Raw genomic sequence first — 13,323 nt, 5'->3', positions numbered from 1 at the left:
ATATATTATTCAATATATATGTTTATATTTCTGGATATGTCAATGAAATCACAATGGCTGATCCACCCAACACTTTCGCTTGTGGAAGCTAAAATTCTTGTGTGTGTCAGCAACCCAACTTTTGCCAACTGGTTCTATGTAACTAAGGTTTTGCTTGCTGTTCAGTGGCCCAAAAGGTAAGTCTGTTTTTGGCTTACAAAACACTGAATCTTATTCACAGTAGCTGAAATTATATGGGTAGTTGACCAAAGGCAGGATGCTGAGAAAGACTGTTTGAGCATCTGATAACCACATTACCTGTTCCTTCAGCAAGATGTTATTGGATCAACAACTATGTCTTTAAACTTGAAATTCTCTCTTTCTTTCTAAATACTTACCCCAGTTTTAGTGGCAGGAGCTTGCTAGAAAAGGGTGAGAAAATAGATTTATAATTCCAGAAATATAAAATCAGACTGAAAGAAAGTGCCAAGCTGAGGACATTTCAGTTGTGTCCATAAATATATACAAAAATTATCAACAATTTCAATTTAAAAACATTTTTTTAAAAAAATACAAGAAAAATAGGTTAAATAGATTAGATCAAGAAAATGAGCAGCACCAAGAAGCAAGAATGTTAAAATTTAAACCCAGGGGAGGAAACCAAATGCTGGGCAAATTTCTTTTTTGGTCACTGACGTTCAAAAATCACCCACAAGAAAAAGAGCATCTGCAAGAATATGTCAAAATAGGAAAAGGAAAGAAAAAGGAAAAAAAGGAATGCAAGATAAAGAAGAAAGAGTAAGAAAACATACAAGACCAAAAAGAATCAAAAGGGACAATAAAGATAATGAGGATGGGGAGACCACAAAAAGCAAGGCTTAAAAGAAAGAGTTACAAGATTGCCTTGGAGAATTCCCCCCCTTTTTGGAAAAGAAAATGTATGGAGGTGAAGGAAACAAGCCAATGTCTTTAAATATATATATAAGAAGTCACCACTTGGGTTTCAGCACCCACTTTATGAAACTCTTTTCCCAAAAGCAATTTTGTCAAGCCTTGCTTGTGTCAAAGAAAAGCCCATATCCAAGCACGCTGCCAAACACAAAAAGAGTCCAAAACAAAACAAAAAATTACAAAAGAAAACAGCCAAAAAATATGTTCAAACAAGGGCCTTACTCCTTTCTTCCCTGGAGAGTCACCCAGGGCTGCGACAATGGCAAAGTACTGAATGACCCGCTTGGTGTTTACAGTCTTACCAGCACCAGATTCTCCGCTTAGAGTAATAAAAATACATAGGTCAAGAACATGAAGCAGCTCCTATCAAAGATTATACAGGCACAAAGAAACAGCCAGCCAACATCTCAGCCGCTCAGAAATACATAACGGAGATGGGAGCGGGGGAGGGGGGGGATGATGAGACAATGCTCCCGTCTACACTCTACACAGTCCTAGGCTCTGTTTATTTGGGTTTGATGGGACCCAGCAAATAAGGTATAGCGGCTTACAGTTTTCATGCAGAAAGATCCCAAATTCATTACTGGGCGGTTCCAAACTGGGCAAGAAAAAAACCCTGCCCTTTAACCTGGAGAATTGTTAACCCTTAATGGGCTACTACAATGTGCTAGGTGTACCAATGATCTGTCTTGTCATAAGGGAGTTCCCTGTGATCCTATTAAATAACCCAGGAAATGCATCCCTTAGAAGATAAAAGTCTATAAAAGGCATGAAAGAAATCTGCCTTTATGTTGTTTTTGAAATAGTGTGGAAAAATTATGCCCATGCTGGTTCAGTTTTTGCCTTTCTGAAGTATACATTTTCCAATAATTATTCAGGGTGAAAGCTGTGGACCTGACAAGTACACTGGAAACAGGTTTGCTAAAAAATGGCATTTGACCTCTGGAGGGGGGAACCATTTAGATGAAGCCAAATTGGACAGCTAAAGTATCTGGAAAGGCTGCAATCTTGGAGCTCTTATCATGTGAGCTTTGCATTGGAAATGGAAATATGAACAAGGCTAATGTCCCTGTACACTTTTCTCCAATGCCTCTGTTTGCCATGGATAAAAATGAATAAGCCCACAGGTGATTAACAATCTTCTAGGAAGGAGGAGAAGCCTACCAGGAAAGATTAAAGGTATGCAAAGAACTTCACCATCACCTTCTACTCATATCCCCACTATCTTGAAGACTATTCTACCATCTTGAAGAGTAATGTGATGACGTTATTTGGTTTGTCTGAAGTACTGAGCCAAACTTGGAAAAGTTATCTTTAGAGAAGCCATGTTAATTGGGAAGGGGCAGAATCTGAGAGTTGTAGTCCAAAAAGGTAACTTTCCCAATCTCTGGTAAAGAAGTTCCAGGATTCCCCATGCTACTCTTGCATATGCCAACACAAATTAATAGATTTTTAAAAACATTTGTTTAAATCGAACAGAATCAACTACTCTTGCAAATTATTGCTAAAGCAACAGGGAGGGGATAGGTCTTCATCTCTTTATAATAGAGGCTCCTCTCCACCCAAAAAATAGTTTGGATGCATTCCTACAACAGAAGCAGATCCTCAAAAGAGAGAAATTCTGGCTTTGGTCCAGCAGGATAGCTCCAGGGTCTAAACTTCTTTATCACTCAAGCTAGTATCACTCTACCATCCTTCCTTGTTTCCACAAAGCCCTCTGGCACTGGCTTGGCATTGATTTCATGCCTATAGTTAGCTGTTCTTCCATTGTAATCCCATCACACAAAGAGCCATGTTCATGGGGGGAGCGGGGGGAGAGGCTTCTGCCGGACAAGAGCCAAGCATCTCATGCCCTCGGCCGCTGCTTTACCTAATTAGGCCATGGCCAAGGCCAGAAACGTCAGGAGTCTCTGGCATCAGATTAGGCTTTATATAGCCTCCTCATTATGGCTGTTTCAGTTAACATGTCTTCATGCTCATTCCTTACAGTTGGGCTTCAGCTGACTCCATCCCAGAGCCCCTTTGTTTGTCCATCTCTGTCCATTTCCCTTGTCCTTCCAGACTCATGCTCTTTCTGCATCCATATTCAGCTTTTGTCAAATATGAATTCAACTTGTTATTACCCATCATTTGGGGATACCAAGGAAGGTTTTAGATTTTTTGGGCTACAACTCCTAGGTTGGCCAATGGACTGGCCAAGGAATTTTCAAACTCTTCTCATGCTATTTCTTAATAGCACAGGCTATTTCCATCATCTCCGATCACTACATAGACACTGCTGTCCTGTCTCCTTGGAAATATATTTCACAGCGTCACACGAATACTGTCATGTTTTGCTCCTTAAGTTTTTGTTCAGGTGACCTGCATAATGTGTTACTAAGGAAGCCAAATGCAGTCCACCAGCAATGTCTACTAAGGAACTTATAAATTTTGGTTCTACTGTGTGTTCATGACTGCTAAATGAGAGGAGATGTTGTCAAGGCATATTACTTGACTCTTGGAATTAGTTTAACAGTTCACAACAAAGCTATGTAGGATTGTTCTGATTATTTTCCAACTCTATGATTCTATACCCTGGCAAATTTGTGGATACTTCGGGAACCTAGATTTTGAAATTTAATTGGGGGGGGGGGGAGCAGGATTATAGATTTATGCCACAGCTGATACAGACAGGAAGTAGGAATATATAAAATTATGAGCAATTTAACCACACACTGATTTTCTGTCCCACATTTTTGTTGGCAGTGTAATCTTGGGATGGCTTTAGCAGCTGTTAGTTGATATATAAGAGCCAGATAATCTGTCATGTGTATCTCTGTGTATGTGCATGCATGCTTCAGGAACAAATTGAAAAGAGGGAAAGAGCATAAACAGACACCGCTGACCAATAAATATTCTGTAGTATGATCAAATAATTTCTTTCCTTTCTCAAAAATATGATAAATTCTTTCTGCTTAATATTATTTTTGTATGTAATCAAAGACTACCTTGACCATGAGAACTTAACTCAAAAACAAAGGCAAAAGACATGAAATAATGGCATAAATGAATCACTTACGTGATGAGCATAGACTGGTTCTCACGATCTGAAAAATAAGAAGCAACCATGATCCACAAACCTTTAGCATATACATTCAGATCATACTCAAACTAGCAGCCTTAGTTTTTATCTCAGAGATTCCTACTAAGAAATGAAATTAACATTGCCATTTGCTCACTCAACGGACTGCAATTGATTTTTTTTTTTTTGGCCACATTTTCATATACATTCTTGTAGCCTCATAAGCTAATGAAAATACAGTGTATACTTGTCCTGTACAGACTATAGTGAATAGTACAGACAGAAGGCAGCAAACAATCACTCAGAAATTGATCCAACATTGCCCTACTGAGAGATGTGCTCCTAAAATGAATGAGGACTCTTGCTCACAATTCACTTATTTCCCATTCTAGTAGGTCCATTCTAGTTAAGACTATAATTTTAGCTCATAATACAGAGGCTAACTGTAGAAAGCACACTTGCTGAAGCTAAACAGGTCTAGCTATGATGAGTGCCTAGATAAGAGACCTTGATACTGTTTGTTACAATTATGCCATGGAAGAAAGAAATAAAAAATGTAATACTAAAATCCATTGTCACTGCTCCTGATCCCTATTCACTCATTCCAAGATCTTAGCCTGTGAGTTATATGAATGCTGGCCCTGATTAACTGAGATTTCCACAAAAAACAGGGTCCCTGACTAGGAGGATCAGGATCCCAGTTCACAAATGCATACAAACACAGGTTCCCTGAACACACACAAAAGAAATATAGCTCTATCAAAATATAGATATCTACCTTGAACCATTAGATAAAATAATGTTTTATGTATTTTTATGGAGGAAACCATTGAAATATGCACCACATATCTATTTCTGCATTTTAAAGTGGGGTACAATCCTGCTTCTTCTGAATGTTTAGCTAGGCATTAATAAACAATTGGACACATGCATAGCCTAGTCTTTTCTGCAGTATAATATTAGAATTGCTGAAAATTGTAGCTGATTACTTCCATGACTAGTAGGGCACATTTTTCTCATCACAAAATCGCTGTTAAAACCCTTCTACATATACATGCTTCAGATAATTTAAACAAAGTGTGTGTGAGAGAAAAATTAATGTGAATGCTAGATCAGCTTTGTTTTTGGACAGAGCTTGAATAACTTATTTGAATGAATATAATTTCATGTTGGAGCCAACCATAACTGAGCACTGGCAGGATGAAGGTATGTGAATATGGTAATTCTTCTTTAAAGCCATTTTCTAAGTTGCACTTCTGGGAAGAACTCTTTCTAATAAAGAAGGTTGGCAAGAGAAGAAGATCTCATATGTTGGTATGGATGCAGATAATCTGAATATGGATCTCATGTGTTGGTATGGATTCAGAGTATATGAATAATTTTAGTAACATTTTTAGTTATTTTGGTTCTTGGTTTAGTATGTAAGGGAGAGGTGAGTTTTCATTTCCTCTCTATAATGATTTCATGAGGATAGATATGATACTTACTGCGCAACATGTCATTGTAGGCATTATCGGCAATGGAGTAAATGTGAGGTGGGACCTCAGATCTCCGTTTGCCCTTATAAGCAGCGACAACAGGAGGAGTATAAACTGGAAGCCATTTATATGGGTTTATGGTGACACAGAACAAGCCCGAATAGGTCTGAGGGAAAAGAAAAGGCATAACCATAATGCTGGTAATCAGGGAAGGCACTGAAGGAAGGCATTGTTGGGTTCCTGCTAAGGCCCCTCCTCTGTTAGGAACCCATAGTCAATCCCTGGATCTCTGGTCCAGTTTCTCCTCCTTCCTTGCTTTCAAATCTTGGCCACCTGTATCCTCTAAGAAAGGGAGCAGTGACAAAATTGAAGAGGTGGGACACATCCTCCACGTGACTTTCTGTCTCCCATTGTTTGGGTTGTCTCCAAAGATAGATCACTGACACCAGTGAGGAGAAAGTGGGACTACAAGGAAGGAACCCATTGAGGGCATCTTGTCCTAGAGTTCCCAAAAGCTGGAGCCCATGCTGAAGATCATGGAAACACCACCATTTCCTGCCATTAGTGATGATACACCAGTCAGTAAAGTTAAAATATCCACATTTATGGCTCATGTACAATTATTCTTCAAGAATATAATACATATGACTACCTATCCTGAATTTTAAGTTGTAGTTGCATTCAAGGGTAATTAAAAATGGATTTTGCACATGTCGATGACTTATCCCATTATCAAAGTAGAAGTCTAATCAAAGTTCTCAATCAGCCAACCACATTAGATCTATAAGCAAAAATGCCTACTGTACCATGGAAGTTAAAGATGAAGATTTTAATAATGTCAAATTGCTATTTGAGCTAATGTAAAAATATATAAGTAGTAATGTTCTGTATGAAAATAAATATCATGTGGTTGGTACAGTCAAATTCAGATCTACACCATAGTGAATTCAAGAGCATTATTTTACTTACATAGATCATCCATTTGCCATAACGCCGTTTCAGGTTATGCAGCACTGAAGCCTCGTTGAGGTGGGTTAACATGGCCATGTCCTCAATCATATCAAATTTGGGAGGATTCATTTGTTGAATGTCATCCTCTTTAACAACAAGGCTCTGCAGGGAGTAAAAAGAAGAAAAGCTTTTGCTGAAAAGATTCTTTGAAATACTGCAAGACACAGCTGAGTTAGAATTTTTCACTTTGCGGAGGTCCCGGGAGTGCCCTAATTATGTATTTCTACAGGGTATTGTATTTGGTAGCGAATGTGAGAGGCATATGCTCTCAAGGACAAGTGAGACTGATGTGCAATGTGAAGAATGTCTCACCACCCAGAAAGAAACACATTCATCCTCCATAGCTGTTGAAAGTAAATAGTCATTAACAATGGATAGTGATTCTTCTGAGCAACTTTGGTGACTATAGCTGCTAAATGATGTAACTATAGATGTGTGTGTTTGTGGGTATAATCATATACAGGCCAGCCCAACTGAGACTGATTGCTTCATGCATTTGATGATGGGGGATCTAGCCTACCAAAACGTATGCCAAAATAAATCTGCTAATCATTAAAATACAGCAAAAAAGTATCTATCAAGTTCCCCCTCATACAAATGTTGCCATTTTATTGTACTGCTTTTATTATCCCTGGGAGCCCCCAGTGGCAAAGCAAGTTAAACCGCTGAGCTGCTGAATTTGCTCACTGAAAGGTCAGTGGTTCAAATCTGGGGAGCGGGGTGAGCTCCCGCTGCTAGCCCCAGCTTCTGCCAATCTAGCAATTTGAAAACAAGCAAATGTGAGTAGATCAGTAAGTACCACTCTGGTGGAAAGATTGAGGTGCTCCATGCAGTCAAGCTAGCCATATGATCTTGGAGGTGACTACGGACAACGCTGACTCTTCGGCTTAGAAATGGAGATGAGCACCAACCTCCAGAATTGGACATGACTAGATTTAATGTCAGGGGAAAACCTTTACTTTTACCTTATTTTCCTCATACCTACAACCTCCAAAGATTCAATGAGGAGTGGAAAGTGGAAAAACACAAATAAAAAACAGCTCTTTCTTTTAACCTAAGAGAATAGCTCTCTAGGAATCTGTAGGTGCTCCAGGGTGACACGATGGTCAATTTCTGCCAGAAGTCAACCAGAGTTATACTTGAGGACCTACAGATTCCTAGAGAGAACATGTTAATCAAATCTACAAAAGTTAAACCTGCAAATGGGGAGGGCTAACTGTACATAAAATAAATGGCAAATATAACACTTCAGTAACATAGCACTTAGATAATCTATCTAATAAATATTTGCCAAAAATGGTCAAAACTATGAACATTGTTTGATCATGCAATATTCCTTGAGAGGTGCATAAATGTCTTCCTTACATTTTACAAAAAAGGGATTAGTGATCACTGATCAATGATCTATTTTATGCAAAGGATTCTAATGGGAATCCTTCCAAGTCTGTAATTCTAGAATTTCAGTTCTTTCACTCCCTAAAACATATTCCCTTTATGGCATTAGCCATGTTCAAACTGAAGGCTAGACTGGAAATATATGAAGCCAGACTGTGGAACTCAGTGCTTTATTGGGCGATAAGTAGCAGCCCAACTCCTAGATAAGTTTATGTGGAAGTAAATCCCATTGACTTTCAGGAGTGGAGCCTTAGGGATTTAAGGCCTTAGCAAAGCCTTTCCGTGACTCCTGTAATTATACTGCAATTGCTCCTATGGTGTAATGTGGCTGCCGCCGTCATGGGTTTGTGCAGATAAATATAACCTAAACAAAACAATATGCCACAAGGTTTTAATCAGAAAGGTTTTAGGTTATTTAGACAAGCAGCTGAAGTGTACAATTCATTACTTATAATAACTGGATTTAGATTGATCCCATAAACCCAACCCAAGAATGGAATAACTATCATATTACACATCTGTGCCCTGTTTGAATGAACTGTATTTAACAAGTGATTTCATACTAAAACAGACTTGACTATGGTGGTTAGAAACATAACTATGAAATCTGGAATCTCAAAGAAATAGGGTTATGTCCCATCATGGGACTGAAAGAGTATTAGACAGACAGACAGACAGATTGACCGAAGCGTGCTGAGAATGTTACAGGTTCACAGGATTGAATACAGTATTATTTGTATATGTCTTATTTATTTATTTGCTTTAAAATATATGAATTTTAATCCATACACTGCTTTTATGGCCAGGATGGTTAACAGGATATTAGAAACCATAACACACTGGAGACAAGGGCTATAACCCAATAGTAAAGTATATGCTTTGCATACCAATGGTCTTTCGTCTAATCCCTGGCATCTCCCTGTAGGACTAGGAAAGATCCTTGTCTGCAATCCTAGATAAATGCTGCCAGTCAGCCATCAGTTCAGAATGCAAGAGATCTATGGTTTAACCCAGTATATGGCAGATTCCCAAGACAAAAGCATATATTCCCGGTTATAAAATAGCTAAAATTCCTAGAAAGCATGCATCCAAGTTGAGGGTGGGAATCTCTAGATGTTGCTGGACTGAAACTCTCCAGCCTTATTCTACATCATTGTATATGTAGGCTAAGGCTGATCCTTGATCTAAGGTTTAATCCAGTTACTATTACCAACTAGAGGCAAGCCAAATCAGGAATTAGGTATGTTCCATTCCTTGAACTGGTCTAGTCTAATTGAAAGTAGTGGTTGGATTTATCCCTTATAACCAAATGCATGATTTACATCAAGAGCTGTAAACTAAGTCAGGCCTTCTTGGTAGTGGCATCCTGAATGTACAACACCTTAATAGCATCTATTTTATTGGCTTTGGGGAATTTATTTTATGCTCCTGAGTATATTTTAGTAATGCTATGATTAATTTTTAATTGCTGGTCTGATGGGGTATCTCTACACTCGCATGCACACTATTCATACACACTTACATATATGTGTGTCTGTTTGTGTACAAGTACAATAATCAAATGAACTGTAGATGTCTAGCATCCTTAAATATATATTTACCCTTTTATCTCACATAAGAAGAAACACTTATTCTAAGGATTCGTGTTCTATGACACATGAAATGACCATCATTCTCTTAGACCAATAACATCAATTCATAAATTAATTAATCAGTTAAAATTCATTTGATTGGCAAACATTGCTTTATTGTTTGTTTGTTGAACAGCTGCCAAAAACCACTAAAAACTACTCAACATTATTTAATTTGGGGATAGGTCTAAATTGTGGGCAACAAAAAACAAAAATAAGAACTGGACTTTAGTAAGTATTTTTGAAGCAAATTTTCATTGTTGTATCATCAGAGAAGATTACTGCTTTACAGAATCAAATGCCAATATCAACCTCTTGTTGCTTTCTTATCCTCCACAGGAGTCCTTTTCAGGCATTCATTATAATGAAATTGCATGCAAACAGAGCATACTTCTTTTATGGATCAGCCTGGCATGTTCACAGACTTGAGGATGTTGCCTGTTGATACAACTCTCAATTATCTAGGAAGGGATTTGTGTAATTTTTGTTTTATTAAAAAATTGCTATCAGGTGTCAACTAGATTAGACCGCCATAAAACTGCTTTTTTAAAAGCAGAAAAACTTTGTTAGCTTTATTCATGTAGTGCTAGCAACAGCACCACTTGGCTAGAGTTAAAATTTAAAAAGTTTTTATTACTATAAGGAAGATAAGTAGTTGTCAGAAAAAGAAATTGGTTGACAGCACCAACTGTAAAAAAAAAAAAATAACCAGTTGAATGAGTCATCTTTCTTGGGTATCTTTATAGCTGAAAGAACATAAGAACACAGTTGGTTATTTTTCTTTTTACTTCCTGAGGCCATCTAGATAGTCAAATCCTATTATAGCAGCTAGCTGAACAAGCCAACGTTTTGGACTATTGTGGACTATTGTTCACAGCTGTTTCAATGGGACAGTTGATCATTTTATGGGTCAGAGAAAATATGTTTTCAGTTCTTCTTTCGGTTCTTCTTTTGACCCTTTCAACTCTTTTCTTGAAGAAATTCTTTTTGAAATGTCTGTAATAATTTAAAACTGAACTATACACAAAATAGAATCTAATAGACTTCATTGGCAACCAAACTAATCTCCACAAATCTGTTACTTGCTGGGCTGTAGCCATTACAGCCTAAACCCAATTGCTAGTCCCAAGAAAATCTGTTAAATCAATGGAATTCACCTAAGCACTGGCTTACTATTTGGCAGTTGATTACATACATGAGTCTAATATCATTGGGAGTTTGTTGTTGTTATGTACCCTTGTTTATAACCAATGGCTATTCATCATGATGTTTTCTTGCAAGATTTGGCCAGAGGAGATTTGCTTTTACCTTCCTCCAAAGCTGTTGCTTTTACTGTTGTCATTATATAGCAGAGTTTCTACGTTCATATTTCATGATAAAATGTCATGATTAAATGCATTCTTTTTAACTTGCTTCTTCTTCTATGTGATTACATGTAACCAGGTCATTTCTATTTCCTTCCATTCATGTTTATTATGAAACATTATTTACCTTTCTATCTTTGGTTTCCACAGTGACTTTGCCACCAGAGGATTCTTTGATTTCAATTTCAATATAGGCTTCCTTCTCATCTGGGATCCAGGCCCTCTTCTTTCCTTTATGATTCCCAAAAAATAAAACAAAACACTTAGGAGGAAAGTGAAATATATGTGGGGGTTTTTTGCCATTCTCAGTAATTTTCATACATTATAAGATTTAACAGTATTTGACAAAACATGCTGTATATTTCATGCTAATTTCTGATTTGTCGCTATTTGTTTCAGGATTATTTTGGGCATTTTGTTATGATGCTACAAATTTTTTTAAAAATTTCAAAATACATTTTAAACTTTTATAAATACATGGTGTCTCAAGAGCTAAAGCTAATTGGGTTGGGCAAAATGTAAACGACTTTGAGTGAACTTTCTGAATTCAAATCTACAAAACTTTGAATAATTTTTTCTACTTCATATTTTTATAACAGAAATATATATATATATATACACACACACACACACACACACACACACACACACACATACACATTTTGGATAAAGGAAAAACAAATTTTAAAGTAATGTTTTGTCTTAAAATGTACTCAAGATTTCATTTTATAGCAATACTCTTAAAAATAAGATTTAAGTGATAATTTGTAAAATTTAACTTTAAAAATGTGGATATTCATTTTTGATAGTTTGATCATATTTTTTCATCTCTAAAGCACATTTGCAATTGTTTAAATAAATGTCAATAGCCCAATATCCAGAAAATAGTAGAAGTCACACTGACTGTTCTTATGAATTTATTGAGGCTGATAAAATCCCATTGACCTCAGTGGGATTTAAGCGATTTTAAATATTTCCAGAACTGAAGAAGATGACTAAGAATTTCTAGAACTGTCCAGTCAGAAAGGTTGCATTGTGCCCTGAGTGAAACCAGAAATGTTACATTTTAGACAACGCTTCCAGAGATGCCAAGAGAGAGCATGCTTTCCTAGTATCTGCTCAACAACATATTTCTGCATTGTGCCCTCAAGAGTCAGCGTCAGGTGGAAAATGTATTTTAGGAGAAACAAAAGCATTATCATCTTGCATTCCTTGTGCGTTAGCCTAAAGGCATTTATTCTGAAACAAAGCAGATCACTCTTGTAAGCTGCAGTAATGGCAGTGGCATAACCCACATGTAACACGATAATGGCAAGGGTGGAAAGGTACGTGTAAAGAATGCAGGATCCATTCCCTCAGTAAACCCTGTTTATCTCTAGTGTGGCAGAAGAATAAGAGGCAGCTTCCTGAACCAACATTCTCCATGTCTTAATAGAAAGCAGGTACAGTAGTCTCTCACTTATCCAAGCTAAACGGGCCAGCAGAAGCTTGGATAAGCGAATATCTTGGATCATAAGGAGGGATTAAGGAAAAGCCTATTAAATAACAAATTAGGTTATGATTTTACAAATTAAGCACCAAAACATCATGTTATACAACAAATTTAACACAAAAAGTAGTTCAATACGCAGTAATGTTATGTTGTAATTACTGTATTTACGAATTTAGCACCAAAATATCATGATATATTGAAAACATTGACTACAAAAATGGCTTGGATAATCCAGAAGCTTGGATAAGTGAGGCTTGGATAAGTGAGACTCTACTGTATTTCTATTTCACACAATTACTTCCAGTAACCTTTTTTACCTGGTCAGTTTATACACTGCTGTGATAGCATAGCTGTGTGTGATATGACTACAAATAATATAGACACCTGTCTCTGTAAACCTATCAGATTAAGGGTAATTATAAACCTGCCTGGAAAGTTCCACAGATGAAGTTATCCCACCCATCCTAAGTATAGTTATAACTGTCCTGGTTATTAGGCCTACCATGGGAGCTTGATATAATATGAAATCAAGCCAACAACCTCATCAACTGGACTTAAAAGGTAAGATTGGGGCAGGCAACCATCACTTCTTTGTCCTTCCCATTAATGCCATTAATGATGGGGGAAGTGATAATTTGACTAGGTTAAGCTTTCAATAGACAAAGCAGCTTCATCTCATAGAGTTTCCTATGCAAAAAGACAGGAACTTAAATCCTTGTTGGTCTCAATTAATTGCAATTAACTAAAATGTATTTGCTTCCCTAAAACACAGGAATACACTGGGTAGAAATTATTTGTTTGTTCCAACAAAATATAGGAAAACATGATCAAGCAGTACAATGTATTCCCTAGGGCAGGCATGGGCAAACTTCAGCCCTCCAAGTGTTTTGGACTTCAACTCCCACCATTCCTAACAGCTTCAGACCCCTTCCTTTTCCCCCTCAGCCACAGCTGAGGAGGA

The 13,323-nt window shown here is 37.2% G+C and overlaps 1 protein-coding gene and 1 long non-coding RNA gene across 4 annotated transcripts in view; one reads left to right on the top strand and one right to left on the bottom strand.

The window, feature by feature from the left end:
* Window positions 1–13,323, top strand: part of LOC134298447 (uncharacterized) — a 374,816-nt gene that overhangs the window by 260,501 nt on the left and 100,992 nt on the right. The gene's annotated exons all lie outside the window — the stretch shown is intronic.
* The window catches only part of myh7b (myosin heavy chain 7B), a 56,238-nt gene that overhangs the window by 41,190 nt on the left and 1,725 nt on the right, over window positions 1–13,323 (bottom strand). For 2 of the 3 annotated variants that reach the window (XM_062978778.1, XM_003220481.4), the window contains exons 3-8: window positions 10,998–11,101; window positions 6,439–6,582; window positions 5,479–5,635; window positions 3,989–4,016; window positions 1,153–1,249; window positions 378–401 (exon numbers count right to left, since the gene is read on the bottom strand). In XM_062978778.1, coding sequence (XP_062834848.1) covers window positions 378–401; window positions 1,153–1,249; window positions 3,989–4,016; window positions 5,479–5,635; window positions 6,439–6,582; window positions 10,998–11,101 — 554 coding nt within the window. Of the gene's footprint in view, window positions 1–377; window positions 402–1,152; window positions 1,250–3,988; window positions 4,017–5,478; window positions 5,636–6,438; window positions 6,583–10,997; window positions 11,102–13,323 lie in introns of those variants that run through there. The other variant, XM_062978779.1, reaches the window with a different exon arrangement.

This window comes from Anolis carolinensis, chromosome 4 (genome assembly GCF_035594765.1).
Source record: "Anolis carolinensis isolate JA03-04 chromosome 4, rAnoCar3.1.pri, whole genome shotgun sequence".
Classification (NCBI taxonomy): Eukaryota; Metazoa; Chordata; class Lepidosauria; order Squamata; family Dactyloidae; genus Anolis; species Anolis carolinensis.
This window is presented reverse-complemented; position numbering and strand designations above follow the sequence as displayed.